We start from the raw sequence: 17,057 nt of genomic DNA, 5'->3' as shown, positions 1-17,057 counted from the left end.
TGTGAGCTACCATAAGATCTTGTATATATTTCCCTGTGCTATACAGTATAATCTTATTTATCTATTCTACGTTTTGAAATCCCAATCTATCCCTTCCCACCCCCCTCACCCCCTTGGCAACCACAAGTTTGTATTCTATGTCTATGAGTCTGTTTCTGTTTTGTATTTGTGTTATGTTTGTTTTTTTTTTTAGATTCCACATGTGAGCGATCTCATATGGTATTTTTCTTTCTCTCTCTGGCTTACTTCACTTAGAATGACATTCTCCGGAGCATCCATGTTGCTGCAAATGGCATTATGTTGTTGGGTTTTATGGCTGAATAGTATTCCATTGTATAAATATACCACCTCTTCTTTATCCAGTCTTCTGCTGATGGACATTTAGGCTGTTTCCATGTCTTGGCTATTGTAAATATGGCTGCTATGAACATTGGGGTGCAGGTGTCATTTTGAAGTAGGGTTCCTTCTGCAGACATCCTTGTTTCTGATCTTAAAGGAGAAGCTTTCAGTTTTTTGCTACTGAGTATGATGTTCAGTGTGGGTTTCTCATATATGGCTTTTATTAAGTTGATAGTTTCCTTCTATTCCTAGACTGTTGAGTGGTTTTATCATGAAAGGGTATTGAATTTTGTCAAATGCCTTTTCTGCTTCAATTGAGATGATCATGTGGCTTTTTCCTTCATTCTGTTAACCTGGTATATTACACTGATGGATTTTCATATGTTGAACTATCTTTGCATTCCAAGAATAAATCCCACTTGGTTATAGTGTATAATCCTTTTAATATGCTGCTGAATTTTTTTTGCCAATATTTTATTGAGGTTTTTCTTTTGCATCAGTGTTCAGAAGGGATATTGGTCTACAGTTTTTTCGTAGTTTCTTCTGGCTTTGGTGTCAGAGCAATGCTGGCCTCATAGAACGAGTTAGGAAGTGTTCCCTTCTCTTCAGTATTTTGGAAAAGTTTGAGAAGAATTCATATTAATTCTTCTTTAAAAATGTTTGATAACATTCACCAGTGAACCCGTCTGGCCCTGGGCTTTTCCTTTTGAGGACAGTTTTGATTACTGACTCCATCTCCTTGCCAGGCATAGTTCTATTCAGACTCTCTATTTCTTTGTGATTTAGTCTTGGTAGGTTTTGTGTTTCTATAAATTTATCCATTTCATCTCAGCTCTCCAATTTGTTGGCATACAATTGTTCATGGTACTCTCATAATACTTTTTATTTCTGTAGAATCAGTAGTAATGTCTCCACTTTCATTTCTGACATTAGTAATGTGAGAGATAATTCTTGACCTTATCTTTTATGCCTTTTATTGAACTTTTAAACTAAAATTTCATTTTTTTTTTTGGTGTGAAAAAGCTCCTTCCTATTTAAAAATACCTTCCTGGAATTACAGAATTTCTTTTTAAAAAGTTCCATTTGCTCCTTATTTCAGTGATTTTGATCTTTCATGTGGGAAGCATTCCTCAAATGCCCAGCTAAAAGCTCTTTGGGAGGTCTGGGGCCTTGCCAATGGGTGGGCTGCGTTGTAGGGTGATCAGGTAGTAAGCCTGATTTTTTGTTGTTGTTGTTTGAATGATTCCCAATATTGGTATTGTCCGCAGGTCTTTTCTTTGTAGTCATCCAGTTTTTCCAAAGAAGGGCAATGCTAAACTGGTTGTGTTCTGGGCGCCAAGTGCGGTCAGGAGGCTGAGAGCCATTGTTAGTATGAGGACTTTGACTTTGCCCTCTTGTTTCATTTTGGTCATTGCCCTCACCTGATTCCCTCTCCACAGAGCAAAGCCTCTGGTCTCTGGGAGTGGAGGAGGGGTGAGGATGTTCCCCTGATGTCCCTAACTTCATCCCTGTCTCCCATGTACCTTTCAATCCAGAGCCTTCTGTTCAGTGGATTGAGTCCCCCGCCCCTTGCAGGAGCTCTGTTCTGCTCAGTCACCTCCCCTGTTCCTTCCCCAGCATCTTGTAAAGTGTGCCATGTGTGTGCCATCCACTGTTTCTCCTCTCCCACCTTCTCTTTCCTTGTGAATTCATACCTTTTTATTCCTTTACTGTTGTTTTAATGATGTTTTAGGAGGGAGTAGGGATAAACATGTGTGCACAATCTGCCATGTTTAATAAGGATCTATAAGCTACTTAAGAAGAAAAAGCACTATATATATATATAATCTAAATGTTGAATTCCCAACCCCCCAGTACCTCAGAATGTGACTATATTTGGAGAGATGGACTTTAAAGAGGTAATTAAGGTGAAATGAGGTCATATGGATGGGCCCCAACTCAGTATGACTGGTGTCCTCATAAGGAGAGATTAGGACACAGAAGAAGACTGTGTAAAGACTCACAGAGAAGACAGTCACCTACAGACCAAGGAGAGGCCTAAAAGAACCAACCCTGCCCAGCCCTTGATCTTGAACTTCTGGCTTCCAGAACTGTGAGAGAAACAAATCTCTGTTGTTTAAGGGACCCAGTGTGTGGTACTTTGTTATGGCAGCTCTGGCAAACTTACACCCAAAGACACACACGCACACGCACACGCACACACACACACACACACACACATGCATGCGCACGCGCAGGAAATCCTTTCCTAAGACTTGGTGCTATGCACTCAACCTGACTATTTGAAAAGCGAAGTTTTTGTCTGTGACACAACAATCGGGTGCTTTGTGATCAAAAGAACAAGGCTGGGGTGGCTGAGGCTAAGCTGAAAAAAATAAAAATTACCTTCTTGAGAATAAACATACGAATCTTATCATTTATGTCCAAAAAAGGGTAAGAAATCAGGATGCCATTTTTAACGTTTTAATGTGGTGGGAAATGAAACTTGGCTTCTAATCAATGGATGCACCTTAACATTAATGTGATGTACCATTATGATTATTCTTTAAAGGAAATTCGGCAAACTAATAAGGGAACTTGCACTTTTATAAAGTACATTTAAAAAGGTCAGCTTCATGAGTGCAAAATACTTTCCTAACTCAAAACGGTGAGAAAGCAAATACCAAAGCTGAATGTCCAACAGATCCCACTGGGCTCATTAAACCTCACTCAAGGGTCTACCACTAGATGGGGATAGTGAGTGCAAGCTGGGTCTTTCCTCTGCGCTTAATAAATTCCCCGTTTTTTCAAATAACAAGGCTGTGGGATTATTTTTCTTACATACTTGTGGTTGCTTATCATCACTTTTTGATTCCTGGTTTAACCCTAATAACTTCTTTAAACTCCCTGTGATCCTTAAATCATGCCAATTTGTTGCAATTTTTTGTTGCTTTTTGTTTGCAATGGTTTTGTATGTCGGATGTATGTTTGTTACAGCTGGAAACCAGCACAAAGCAGAGAGAACAGGCAGCATCTCGACTCTCGACCAGGGTAGCTTAGCTACTATGAAATCAAATACACTTCAAGTGTTCTTTTTACAAGTAGTTTTACCTGGGATACTATTTGTTGAATGTAGTAATTTAATAGAATGTTACTATGTAATAATTAAACATGTTTTATTGTTTTAATCTCCAGTAACACCCTAAAAAGAAACCTTCTTAAATCCTATTAAGAGGAAGCTCTCTTGTCATGTTTTAAAACAGCAAAGGCAAACCAGTTCTGACAACATCTGAGACCTCACCGGCCAACTCCCAAGGCACCAAATTTAACTGTGACCCAGATTTGGTCTTGGAGCCCATCAGAAGGCACCACGCTGAAGCCAGGTTTACACTCTGGTTTCTCCAACTCACCAAGTGGTTTTACTCAAGAGGGGCCTGGGTAGGAGTGAGCTCAGGTTAGAGGCAGCATTTTTGTTATTTGGTAAACAAGCACAGATGGCATTCACAAACAGCACCTGATGCTCACAGGAAACCAAACACTTGAAAATACACCTGCCTCAGCTAAATCGCACACTTCAGAGATTCTGTTCAGAATTTTCTTGTGTTTCTAAAATCAAGCTCAGCTTTTAGTAGATTTTAAACCGAGAACGGATATGCACTGGCTTCTAAATCCATCTTTTGAGTTTAGTTGAAGAAGCTGGAGCCTGATGCCCCTCTGGAGTAGAAAAAAGACAGAGATGAGATTTGACCTTGAAGGGGTAAAAATGTAGATTTCTAGGGAGTGTCAAGTACTTTCTCTCTTGGCTGAGACACCAAGGTGATCTGTTGCAGCTTCTCCTGGCAATGTGTAGTCCTGAGAGCAAATCCCCAAGAGGTGGTAAACGTGGTCGCCAGGGCGTGGAGTGCCCTCCTCCCGCTGAACGTGTGACTCTGGCCACGTCAGTCCCCCTCGGAGCCAGTGGTTCCCAAAGGACACCCGCCCTCCAGAATAAAAGAGTACGTTCAAGGCACTGCTACCTATGATCAGAGGCTGTCAAGTGGGAGAGCTGCAGGCTGAAGTTTTCTCACAGGTTCCTTGTTCTTTGCCTCACTCACATACCGATTGGAATTTTTCTGTAAGAAAAAGCGTTTGTTTCCTCTCACTAAAATTTCCATCCGACTCCATCGCCTGCTTAATAAGCGGTAGCCAAGGGGGGAGGTTGGAGGGTCAGCAGTGGACACCAGCTCGGGCCGCTGCCTCGGCGCTCTGCCTTGTGGTCTTGTCAGACTTGTCTCACCTTCATCGGGGAACCCAGTGCTCACGTTTCCTCTTTCAGCTGGTCCACAATCACTCAGGGGTTCCTGCCAGGGGCTGGCACCTTTGTAGAGGCTGGCTGTGTGGTGGTTTAAAAAGGTCAAATCCCTGCCTTCGTGTGGCTTCTATTGATGGGTAACTAGACAGAAGCCATCTGAGTGAATATATAGCCAAGTTATTTTGGATAGGTGATAAAAGCTGGAAGCGCAATAAAGCTGAGACGGGAGCTTAGAAGGTGGTGGGGGGGGAGTGGGTGGTGGGTTGAATAACGGCTCTAATCCCTGTCCAGGCCTTAATCCCTGCCCGGGCCCTAATCCCTGGAACCAGTGAATGTTACCTTCCATGGCAAAAGGGACTGCAGATGTGATAAGCGAAAAATTTTGAGATGGGGAGATTATGTTGGGTAAATAAAATTAAAAACAAAATCTCCTGCCAACCCAGAAAGGCTCCACATAAAGGTAGAAGAGGAATAAAACAGTTTTGTTATTGAATAAGCATTAAGCCAGAAAGAGATGCGCGTTACCAGCCACATGCTAAGAGACTGCAAAGACAGAACTTCCATCCTGTTTTGTAGCCCCACTGCGCAGACGCAGCCCCACTGCGCACTGTTTGCCAGCATAACCAGTCCTCAAGGAGGGGGATGGACCGCACTGTTTATCACAGAGAGTTCATCCTAAATTCACCTGGACTTGGGTGCCCCCCTTACTTGACAGCTAGTTACCTTTATGCCAAGGAAAAATACGCTTCTTGTATCTTGGTGACAGGAGGAGTTTTGCAGCCTGGAGCCCGGCGCTGTCCACCTAGGCTCCCACCCCCCACTGGGGCCAGGACATTGGCTACTGCTCCCTTGATGTTTGCATTTCGAAGAGTTGGCTCCTAGGTGCTTGAGGAAGACAGTCCTTTGTTGTAAAGCTGGCAAGAGGCTTAGTGAGCTTTTAAAAAGATTTGCCTACATCTCAAAGGGGCAGAGAAAGAACTTCCAATTAGAAGTTTTCTAAAGAAAATGCTGTCAGGGAAGTGGTGGGGTGATGGAGATTGGTGGGGGAGTCTCTTTTTGCACCAGGGAGAAATAAAACTTATTTTTCTCAGTTTTAATTTGTATCTTGCCTTACAACTCTCCCAGATTATCTGGATGGCCCTGAAATGTAATCACAAGTGTCCTCATATGAGGGAGGCCGAGGGAGATTTGACTACAGCAGAGACAGCCGTGATCACTGAAGCAGGGTGTTACACCTGGCTTTGTGGGAGGAAGGGGCCCTGGGCCACAGAATACCCAGCTCCAGAAGCTGGAAACAGCTTCTGGAAAGCAAGGAAACAGATTCTCCCTTACAGCCTCTGCAGGGAACACTGCCCTGCTCACACCTTGATTTCCACCCAGTGAAACTGTTTTTGGACTTCTGCCATTCAGAACTGTAAGAGATTAAATGCATGCTGTCTTAAGTCACCAAATTTGTGCTCATTTGTGAAGCAGCCACAGGGACCTTGTACAGGTGGGAGATGCAGAGGGGAGAGAGGTTCACTGGGGAGTGCGTTTTGAGGAGAGGATACCTGAACCCAAATCTGAATGAAGTGAAGGAGTGAACCCTATAAAGAGCTGGAGGAAGAGCCTTCCAGGCAGACAAAACAGCCACTCCGAAGGCCGTATGGTGGGAACGAGATTTTGCAGCTGTGCGGAGTGGCCAGCAGGCAGTCAGACGAGGTGTTTTGTGGCAGCCTTTTGCGATGTTGTCCAAATGTGGAGTCAGCAACCTGATCTATGTTTAAACAGATCAAATGGTCTGGGAGACTGGGCTCCAGGCAGCTTGGCCAGAAGGGAGGCGGGGAGGCGGGGAGAGCAGGCAGCTGCAGGGCCAGGTGGATGCAGAGGCCGGGAGAGGGAAGATGTGGTCAGTGCCCAGCACGGGTGCTCGCTGCAGGAGACCTGGTTTCCTTTAGACGTACTATGTTCTTTCTCTTAGAAAGGGGACTCCTGGAACTAGATGTGCAACCGAAGTGCAGCAGAGTTTGGGGGATGGTATTTGATCTCAACCTAGGGCTTCTCCTCCAATGTCTGTCCTTGCCATGCATTCTGCAGGCCCCCTTCCTGCATTTAGGGATATTTCTAGAACTGCAGAAGTAGGAGCACTTTGCTCTTTTCCTGACGAGTTTCCATAGGACCTCGCAAGACTCCTTTCACCCAAGGCTCCAGCCTTGGACAGTCGGGCCTTCCTCAGTTTGGGCTTTGTCTTCAGATGGGAGGCGGGAGGGGGGTCCCCGGGGCAGAGGGCTGTTTGAGCATCTACAGTGACTGTGGCCATGGGAGGCTGTCCCTGCAGAGGTGGCCTCCACCAAGGTCAGCGTGTCTGCGCTTCCTGCCTCCTCCCCAGACTGCCCGCAAACCTACGGGAATGAGCTCTGTGAGGGTTTCCAAATCTGCCTTCCAGCTGCTGTCTGAAGCCGGAGTTGACAATAGTCCCAGTAGGTCCCATGGGAGTGGAGATTGCCTCTCCTCTCTCCTGCTCCCTGGTCTCCTCCAGCTTTTCAACAGTCCTCAGTTCAGAAATTACCAACAAGCATTTGGTTTTATTTCATAGGAAGTACTTACCCAAGAGATCCTCCCATCGCTAAACCAACATCCTCTCAACATCCTTTCACACTGCGGACAAACGGCACGTACTGTTTCTGTTGGGCTCGCGGTCAGGACCCGCCACTGGCACAGTGGCAGATGGTGGGCGCTGATTAAATATTTGTTGAATGTATGAGCGAGTCCCGTGGGGAGGACTGGACAGTACATCTGCGAGATGTGGATTCAGTTTCCCCTTTTGTAGCTACAGGGCTGCTGTGAGACACTACTGGGTGTCTTTGGAACTGAGCAGGATCCTGATGCCTCCCCGGGATAGACCCCTTCCTCCCATGTCCTCTGCTTTAATTCCTCTCGGAAGTACCTAGATAACAGTATCTGATGCACATTTCCTGAGTTGTTCTACTGATGCTAAAACCCCCGCCACGTGGAAGAAGTTAACTAGTTGATGACCATGAGCCCTTAGCCCCTAGACCCACTGGAGCCTGAGGATGGATAACGTTAACCCCTGTGACACCGCCCTGTTACCCCAGCACCAGCCAATCAGAGACTTGTGCACGAGCCCATCACACACTCTTCGACGCCCCTCCCTCACCTGGCCTTTAAAAATAAATGCCTCATTCTCATCCAGGAGTCTGGGCTTTTAGAGCATGAGCTGCCCTGGGCTCCTTGTCCAGCGCCTTACAGTGAACACTGCACTTTACCCAGTGCCAGTAGATTGGCTTTACTACTCGTGGGTGAGTGGACCCAAGTTTGCTTCAGAATCCATCTTCACAGAGGATTTCTGGAGACATCGTTCCCCTCATCCCCTGGCAAGCCCACATACTTGGCCATCTAGTCCAGGAGTGGGGGCGTGTGGAGGGTCAGGCACTGCTGGAGGGGAAGGTGGATCCTCCCAGGGCCCCTCTCAAGGTTTTGCTGTCCGGTGGGTCCCCAACTCTGCATAGCCCTATCTTTCTCTTGCAAGCATGTCAAAGCTGAGACAGTCTCTATCGGGCTTGGCCATTTGGCCATGTGGCTGGCTGTGGCATCAACCCTCCCCACTCCCTCTCTAAGGCACATTGAGGGGTGAGTCCCAAATACCAAGGCATAGGATTTCCGGTTGGTGTAAAGGCTCAGGGATCCTTCCCTACTCCTTTGCATCTTCTCTCTGCCAAGAGAAGGCACAGTCGTACTCAACTTAGTTTCCTTCGGCTACGCCTAAGAGGAAGTTACAGCAGGTGGCTGACTCCTGCCTGGGCCAAAGGACATTTGTTTTAGTGGGGGCTGGGGAGTGAGCCAGGAGTTGGGGCCCTGTTGAAGTGAAGAGCCTTTCTGCTAAGAGAGACTGACTACAGACAGGTGAAGACAGTCTGTGAGTCTATGAGGGATTCCCCCTCAGCGTTTGGTGACATACAACTTTAGTGTTTAAGAGCGGGGCTAGGTTCCCATCAGCCACGATCTAACTGTGTGGCCTTGGGCAAATTCTTTAACATCCCAGTTCATCAGTTGTTTCATCTGTAAAAGGAGGACTAGAAGAGTCTGTTTCCTAGGATTGTTAAAAGGATTAAATGAGATACGTATGTGGAGAGTTTATCACTATGTCTGACATAAGATAAGGACTCCCTAAAAATTATTGAGTATTTAGGAGGAAACTCCAGTATCTTCTGATCGCACTGATAGAAAAATTCATTCTTCTGTAACCACCAAACTTGACATATATGCTACAATATACAGTCTACCACATTTTCTGAACCTCAAAACTATGTGAACTTACAAAGGTATTTTTTCATATTTTGTGAATTTTATTAGAGGAAAAATATAAGTGTTATACATTTATTCTACAGATAGAAGACTTGACTGTGAGAGGTAAAATAAGGCCTGAATAAGTAGAGGGAGGGACATGAATCTTAAGTCTCTTCAAATGGATTTTTTAAATGTTGACAAGGAAAATTTTTAAATGTTGACAAGAAATTCTAAAGTTAATTTAGAAGACCACATGAGTGCTTCTAGCCAAGAAAGATTTTTTAGGAAAAAAAAAAAGGAATTTATGTAGAGGGGGAGAACTTACACTATTAGACATTAAAACTTATTTTCTATCATAAAGACATAAAATTTAATTTGGGGTGGGGGTGATGTGGCCTATCTAAACATAACACCAAAGGCAGAAACCATAAAAAGCTTTTATTTTATAAGGAGTGCCCCCCAAACAACGTGAAATAAAACCAATTTCCCAACTCTTTTTTTAAATTGAGGTATAGCTGATTTACAATATTATATTAGTTTCAGGTGTGTGGCATAGTGATTCAACATTTTTACAGATTATACTCTATAGATACTATAAAGCATTGGCTATATTCCCTGTGCTGTACAGTAGTACATCCTTAGCTTATTTATTTTATACATAGTAGCTTGTGCCTTTTAACTCCCTACCCCTCCCCGATTCCCTCTCACCACTGGTAACCACTAGTTTGTTGTCTATGTGTGTTTCTCTTTTGTTATATTCACTAGTTTATTTTTTAAATTCAACATATAACTGATAATATACAGTATTTGTCTTTCTCTGTCTGACTTTGTTTCACTAAGCATAATATCCTCTGTGTCATCCACGGTGTTGCAAAGGGCAACAGCATTGCATTCTTTTATGGCTAAGTAGTATTCCACCATATGTATACACCACAACTTCTTTATCCATTTGTCTGTTGATGGACACTTAGGTTGCTTCCATATCTTGGCTATTGTAAATATGAATATTGGGGTGCATATATCTTTTTGAATTAGTGTTTTCATTTCCTTTGGATATATACCCAGGAGTCAATTTCCCAATTTTTAAAAATGGGTAAATAGAAAAGTGGGCATAGGGACATAAATTCAAAAGAGAAAATACAAATGGTTAATAAATAACTATGTGAAAAAACAAGCCAGCCAACTAGTAATTTAAGAAACAAAATTCAAAACAATGAGAAATAACAACTATAAATTAAATTAGAAAAACTAGCTTGGGTTGTCAAGGATATGGAAACGGGGGCATTTCTCAGAAGAAAACTAATAAATTCTCCTCGAAGATAGCTTAGAAAACATTCAAAAAATATACTTTGCCTTTGACCCATCAGTTTCCCCACTTCTAGAATTTTAAAATCAGGCATATCGATAAAATATGAATCCATAATGTTATAGAGAAGTAGAAAATTTATGTGCACTTGTGCTGTGCTTACGAATCGTGTTATAAAAGAACATCTAATAAACGGTAGAAAATTCACAATACTGTTTAGTGAAAAAAGCAGAATAATCTTTGCAAGGCATTATTCCAATGATGTCAAACATGCATAGAAAAAAATATCTCATGATACATATACCAAGATACTAAATGTCATTGACTCTAGGAAGAAAAAATGAGAAATTTTTGTATTTTATTTCCTATTAATGCAACAGATTGTGTTTTTAAAATAACCATATAATTAGAAAGTTGCCTGTGTGTAAAAGCATAAAACTACGTGAAACTGTACAAGCCTGGAAAACTCAGGAAGTGTTTCTTTCGGAAAGCCAAGGCCACCTGCTAGCCGGTGAGTCATGGACGCAGGCTCGCACCTGCCTCCGCGCTCGCCAACCCGCTGCAGTGCGTTTCCGAGCGAAACGCCCCTGGTGCGAGGACCGCCCCTCGGCCAGGCCCCGCGCCCCGCGCCCCGCGGCCACGGTAGCCCGGAACGCCTGCGCTCGGCTAGTTTCTGGAAGCGGGGTTATTCCCTTTTCGAAGTTCACCCGGTCGGGCCTTTGCTTTCTCCACCTCTCAACAGCCCAAGAGGCAGGCTTTTGGGTCGGCCGCGCCCCCGGCCAGGTGGACGGCCGGCGCGGCTCAGCCCCCGCGGTATTCAGATTCCGCCGCCCGGCCAAAGGTCGAGGTGGCCGGAAAAGAGGAGGGGACGGCCTGGGGATGGGGGCGCCATCTCGAAGGCTCGGGCCAGCTAGGAGTTTTTGAGAAGCCAGCGAGGCCCGGTCAAGCCGAGTGACCGCAGTCTGACCACGCGGTCTCCCAGGCACCCGCGTCCTCCGTTGGGACAAAGGGTCGGGAAACTTGAGCCCGGCCCGTCCCGGAAAAATCCGAGCTGTGGTCGCCATGGTAGCAGAGACGGGCCCGCGGCGGCCGCCCCCGTCCCGCGAGGGGGCGCTGGGGGCGGGAGAGGGACCCCGCGCGGCCGGCCCCGCTGCCCGCCCCGCCCTCCGGCCGCGGCCGCCGGCCCGAGCCCAGGACTGACCCTCGGCAGCTCCTGTAGTCACGTGGCGCTGGGAACCGGCGGGGGGGCTGAGCACGGGCCTGGCAGTGGTGAACTCGAACCTGCTGCTGTCGCCGAGGCGGGGTGGGGAGCGCGGCTGCCGGCGCCGGCTTTCCAGCCCCATGGACGCGCCACGCGCCTCCGCGCTCCCCGCCGGAGAGGTTCGTCCGGGCAGGGTGCGGGGTTCCACGCGAGCCCGTGGCGGGGCGGCCCTACCTGCCGGGCGCGTGACCGTCTGTGCGCTGGGTTGGGGGGAGCACTGCTGGACCGAATATGGGGGCGAGCCCGCGCACCTGCGCACAGGCTCCGCGAGCTGCGCTCTGCGTGGGGACCCGAAAGGGCCCACTCGGGGAGCGTGGAGCCGTGTGTCCGCGAATGCGGACATGGGGACACGCGCGAATACAAAAGGGGGGTGTGGGGTCTCCACGGCCCTTTGCCACCCAGGACGCGCCAGGCGATTATGACCGAGTTCTGGTCACACGCGCTCGCCAGCGCAGCCCCCTGGGAAACGGGCCTGGAATTCCTGTTGGGAGGAGGGTGGGGGAAGGGGAGCCAGCAGGGATTCCAGAGTTCCTGCCACAGGCCGGCCTTTGGCCACCAGCATGGAGAATTCGTGCTATGACCTTACCAGTGGAGGAAGTGACCCCCAAACGCAGCCCTGTGCTTTCTTGGTGAAGGGGACAGGTTCATTTGCTAATCCAATATCCATTAAGGTCACTTGGAGGCGGGGTGTGGGGCTTGGGTGGGGGAGGGGGAGGTGGCTGGCGAGGACACAAAGATGACTGCCCTAGGGGAGCTCCGAGCCTCATGCGCGTTTTCTCTCCCCTCCCCACAGGTAAGGCTGGCCTCTCTACCGTCAGAGGTCTGAGCTCTGCCATGGGGGTAGGGGTGTCTTTACTGCTGCAGTTTTCTCTGACATCTGGGGGCTACCAGAGTGTGGGCCGAAGCAGGCGCTCCAGCCGCAGAAGTATCCCCGGGAACCTCCCCAAGAGGAGCTGGACAAAGCCTCATCTCCAGCTCCACAGCCTCCAGGGTAGAGTCTGGCCTTCTTTGTTGGGTTCTCAAACCATTCCATGGCCCCAGTGCTCAGGCCTCCCCCCCCCCCCCAGCCTGGTGGAAGGAAGGCACCTGGTGGGGGAAGGGGCACCTTCTCATATCCTGGGAGCCTTCCCTGTGCTCAGTCTGGCCATTAGGAATGAGTCACATCTATGCTCCTGGAGAGGAGGATGCGCTCTGGGGAATTTACGAGGATGTGCCTGGAACTTGCGAGCAGGCAGTGATGGTCCCTTAAAAGTTTACCTGCCACCCCACCTCAGAGTGGGTGTAGGAGGCTCTCCTGCAGGAATCTGTGCTCCCTGGCTCTGTGGAAGAGCTGAATGTGGGGCAACCCCTGGAGGGGTTGAGGAAGGACTGGGTGGGGGACAGGAGATTACAATCTCTTCCTCCCCTTCTCTGGCCCCAGTAATCCCTACCACCAGAGGGAGGCAGAGCCGGGGATCGCCCCTGAGGGCAGCAGGCTGTGGGTGTTCTTGGATTCGGAGAGCTCTCCTTCCTGCAATGTCCTAATCGAGTGTGGCGGTGGAGGAGGGCAGGCGGGCAGAATGTGGGCACAGTCTGGACAGGCAGCGGCCTGGCATCGTGCTGGGAGTAGCATTCAGTGCTCCCTTCCTATTCCCGAGAAAGGCTGTTCTCACTGGCTCTTCAGGCTTCTCCTGTGAGAGACTGAGGTTAGGAAGGCCAAAGTGTCTCTCCCATGATTAGATTAGATTAGAGCTCAGGAGAGGATAACAGAAAGGAGAAGCTATAGGAATTTCTTTTCTGTTATCTCTTGGCAAATCCAGGTATATCAGAGAACACTGGCCTGGGAGTTTAGAAGACCTGTCCCCTGGTCTTGGTTCTTGCTGTTGGTTTACTTTGTGCCCTCAGGAAAGTCTCATCACCTTTTTATGAATCACAGTTGCTTCATCTGCCAAACAGGGAGCTTTATGTCTCTGGTCCAGCTTCAGAATTGCTGTGAAGCTCAGATATGGCAACAGGAAATGGTAGAAACAAGGAGAGGGCAGCAGGGAAACACCTGGGAAGGTGTAAAGCTCTGTGGGGAGAGGTGACTGCGTTTTCTGGTGAGTCCTAAGGCAGGAATGTTTGCGCAGTCACTACTGGAGTGTTTACTCCATGCCAGACACAGGCTGAGGGGGATTCCAAGAAGTGTCAGAGTTCCTCCTTCCAGGGTCAGTAAAGGCTTAATGACAGATATACTTGAAATGGTCTCTAGGAGCCCAAGATTGAAATAATATAGCAATACGAGGAAACAGAAGAGTCGTCTGGATTCCAGGACTCTATGAGTTGAGAAGGGCAAGCTCCTCGTGGGCCTGGGGTCTGCAGAGGAGGAACTGGGGGCAGGATATGTGATCTCTAGAGTGACCATGCTTTTCCACCCTCAGCAGAGGAAGAACCGATGCTGGAACGCCGCTGCAGGGGCCCCGTGGCCATGGGCCCCTCCCAGCCCCGACTCCTCTCTGGGCCCTCCCAGGAGTCACCCCAGACCCTGGAGAAGGAGCCCCAAGGGCTGAGGTCAAAAGGCTCTTCCGTGGCCCAGTCAGGCAGCCAGGCCCTAGGGCGGGCCCGTCGTTGTGCCCACTGTCGAAGGCACTTTACCGGCTGGGTGGCCCTCTGGCTTCATGCCCGCCGCTGCCAGGCCCGGCTGCCTCTGCCCTGTGCCGAATGCGGCCGGCGCTTCCGCCACGCCCCCTTCTTGGCACTACACTGCCAGGTCCATGCTGCTGCCACCCCAGACCTGGGCTTCGCTTGCCACCTCTGCGGGCAGAGCTTCCGAGGCTGGGTGGCCCTGGTTCTGCATCTGCGGGCCCACTCGGCTGCCAAGCGACCCATCGCCTGTCCCGACTGTGAAAGACGCTTCTGGCGAAGAAAGCAGCTGCGAGCCCATTTGCGGCGGTGCCACCCCCCTGCCCCTGAGGCCCGGCCTTTCATCTGCGGCAACTGCGGCCGCAGCTTCGCCCAGTGGGACCAGCTAGTTGCTCACAAGCGGGTTCACGTCGCCGAGGCCCTGGAGGAGGCGGCGGCCAAGGCTCTCGGGCCTCGGCCACGGGGCCGCCCAGCGGTGACCGCCCCCCGGCCAGGCGGAGACGCTGTCGACCGCCCCTTCCAGTGTGCCTGCTGTGGCAAGCGCTTCCGCCACAAGCCCAACCTGATCGCCCACCGCCGCGTGCACACGGGTGAGCGGCCCCACCAGTGCCCCGAGTGCGGGAAGCGCTTCACCAATAAGCCCTACCTGACTTCCCACCGGCGCATTCACACCGGCGAGAAGCCCTACCCGTGCACCGAGTGTGGCCGCCGCTTCCGCCACAAACCCAACCTTCTGTCTCACAGCAAGATCCACAAGCGATCCGAAGGGGCGGCCCAGGGGGCCCCCGGCTTTGGGAGCCCCCAGTTTCCCGCCGGCCCTCTGGAGCCTTCATCGGAGCCCACCTCCGAGGCCCCACTGAAAACCGCCCAGGAGCCGGCTCCGGAGCCTCTGGAGGCCCCCGGGGAGCCCCGCCAGGACCGGGTGTTAGTGCCCCCCTCTCTCTACAGTTGCGAAGACTGTGGTCGGAGCTTCCGGCTGGAGCGCTTCCTGCGGGCCCACCAGCGGCAGCACACGGGCGAGCGGCCCTTCACCTGCGCCGAGTGCGGGAAGAACTTCGGCAAGAAGACCCACCTGGTGGCGCACTCCCGGGTCCACTCCGGCGAGCGGCCCTTCGCCTGCGAGGAGTGCGGGCGCCGCTTCTCGCAGGGCAGCCACCTGGCAGCCCACCGGCGTGACCACGCGCCCGAGCGGCCCTTCGTCTGCCCGGACTGCGGGAAGGCTTTCCGCCACAAGCCCTACCTGGCGGCCCACCGGCGCATCCACACCGGCGAGAAACCCTACGTCTGCCCCGACTGCGGCAAAGCCTTCAGCCAGAAGTCCAACCTGGTGTCCCACCGGCGCATCCACACGGGCGAGCGCCCCTACGCCTGCCCCGACTGCGACCGGAGCTTCAGCCAGAAGTCCAACCTCATCACCCACCGCAAGAGCCACATCCGGGATGGCGCCTTCTGCTGCGCCATCTGCGGCCAGACCTTTGACGACGAGGAGAAGCTCCTGGCCCATCAGAAGAAGCATGATGTCTGAGAGGGCGGGGCCACGGGGCCGAGGGAGGGCGGACCTGGGCGTCATTCACACTGTGCCCTGTGCTGCTGCTGTAGGTGAGGGAGGGGAAGAAGGGGAGTGAGCTGGGCCCTGTTAAGGAGGGAGGTCGTCTCCCCCCCCCCGCCATCAGGAAGCCCACTTGCAGAGCAGAGACCCTGGCCTTCAGCTGATGTTTGCTAAAGTTTGGTCCTGACTGTCCTGTGCCCTGGAAAAGTAGCAATAGCAGCTCTACCCACTTCTTAGAGCCCTCCCGCCGGAGGGGCCACCAGTGGACAGGAAGCCCCTCCTCCTCTGGTGGTAACGCCTTAATGTCTCTCTCTCTTAATATGAGTTCCTTCAGCTCATTTTTTGGAAGTAGGTGTGGTACAGTCCTTAGTGGATGAGCACCTGGGAGGAAAAGTGGACCAGCTGGATACACCTGGGAGAACCTGCCAACCTTGTTAGGCAGCACCTGGACCTTTTCCAGGACTGGGAGGCCAAGCCAGGCTGCTCCCACCTGCCCCACCCTGTCCCCCCCAACCCCTGCACAGGCACCCAGACTTGGAGAGACCTGTCTGCTGTTAGTACTTGGCTTCCTTTCCTCCCTGAAGTTCAACCCCCCCCCACCCCCACCCCGGGCATCTTGCCATTGGTCTGACTTGCTTTATCCACCACCGTCCCAGCGCTTAGAGCATCCCCTGGCTGTCAGCCGCCCTATGTCAGGGCTTTTGCCTGAACACCCCAACCCTCCTTCACTCCTTTCAGAACTCGACATGTTGTGGAAAGGACTGCCCCATTGACAATGGAAGGTCAGCTGATGGGCAAGGAGGGTGAGTTTCCCTTTCAGCATTTCTAGCGTATGGACAGCCAGCCTCCGCCTGAACACTTAGGTGATAGGGAGTCCCCTCACCTCCTGAGGCCCTGGTTCTATTGTAGGGTAATTCTAATTGTTAGAAATTCTTCCTTATAATGAATGAAGTCTGCTTCCCTGTAATTTCTACTGTTGGGCCTTGTTCTCTGGAACTAAACACAACCACTTAACCCTCCTTTTCAAACTAGAGAATAAAGATCTGGTTTTAGAACCGGTGGCTGAGAAGTGTTCCTTTGTCCTGGGGAGCTGGGGAGGTGGAGGGAGGGGCAGCAGCTCTACTTGGATGGGGACAGGTGGGCAACAGGCCAAGTGGCCCAACATGTCATGCTTTTCTGCTTCCTGCCCTCCTTCCCCAGGTTGGGGCCAGGCTCACTCAGCAAGTGGGGTTACCTCTTCAGTGGTGCAGCCTTCTGTGGGGTTGTCAGCCTTGCAGGGGCCAGTTGTCGGGGAAAAGGTCTGATTTGATTCTGTCCTGCGGGCCTCTGGCTGGCCTGCTCCGCTTCCCCATGTTGGTTACTATGTTTGCTTCCCTGCACTGGTTGTTTCATACACATTTGATCACTTATTTTTGACAGGTATAGGCCCTTTCCTGACTTACTA

The 17,057-nt window shown here is 50.4% G+C and overlaps 1 protein-coding gene across 6 annotated transcripts; it reads left to right on the top strand.

The window, feature by feature from the left end:
* The first annotated feature begins 11,142 nt into the window (after positions 1-11,142).
* On the top strand, positions 11,143-16,668 carry REPIN1 (replication initiator 1). 6 transcript variants are annotated; one of them, XM_074366800.1, is made up of 3 exons: positions 11,143-11,582; positions 12,257-12,454; positions 13,863-16,668. In XM_074366800.1, the coding sequence occupies exons 2-3, from the start codon at positions 12,298-12,300 to the stop codon at positions 15,587-15,589; spliced, it is 1,884 nt and encodes a 627-aa protein (XP_074222901.1). In that variant the 5' UTR covers positions 11,143-11,582; positions 12,257-12,297; the 3' UTR covers positions 15,590-16,668. The 6 variants fall into 6 exon arrangements, with proteins under 6 accessions (XP_074222901.1, XP_074222899.1, XP_074222898.1 ...); XM_074366798.1 differs by having other exon boundaries at positions 11,419-11,582; positions 12,328-12,454; positions 13,866-16,668; XM_074366797.1 differs by having other exon boundaries at positions 11,419-11,582; positions 12,328-12,454.
* Positions 16,669-17,057: the final 389 nt, after the last annotated feature.

This window comes from Camelus bactrianus, chromosome 7, assembly GCF_048773025.1.
Source record: "Camelus bactrianus isolate YW-2024 breed Bactrian camel chromosome 7, ASM4877302v1, whole genome shotgun sequence".
Lineage (NCBI taxonomy): Eukaryota > Metazoa > Chordata > Mammalia > Artiodactyla > Camelidae > Camelus > Camelus bactrianus.
The sequence above is the reverse complement of the archived record's forward strand: the minus strand, read 5'-3'. Positions and strand labels throughout refer to the sequence as shown.

Coding starts and splice junctions, on each gene's coding strand:
- REPIN1 (XM_074366797.1), top strand. CDS start 11,544: ATGGACGCGCCACGCGCCTCCGCGCTCCCCGCCGGAGAG. Junction 11,583..12,327: donor CCGCGCTCCCCGCCGGAGAG/GTTCGTCCGGGC, acceptor TTACTGCTGCAG/TTTTCTCTGACATCTGGGGG. Junction 12,455..13,862: donor CCAGCTCCACAGCCTCCAGG/GTAGAGTCTGGC, acceptor TTCCACCCTCAG/CAGAGGAAGAACCGATGCTG.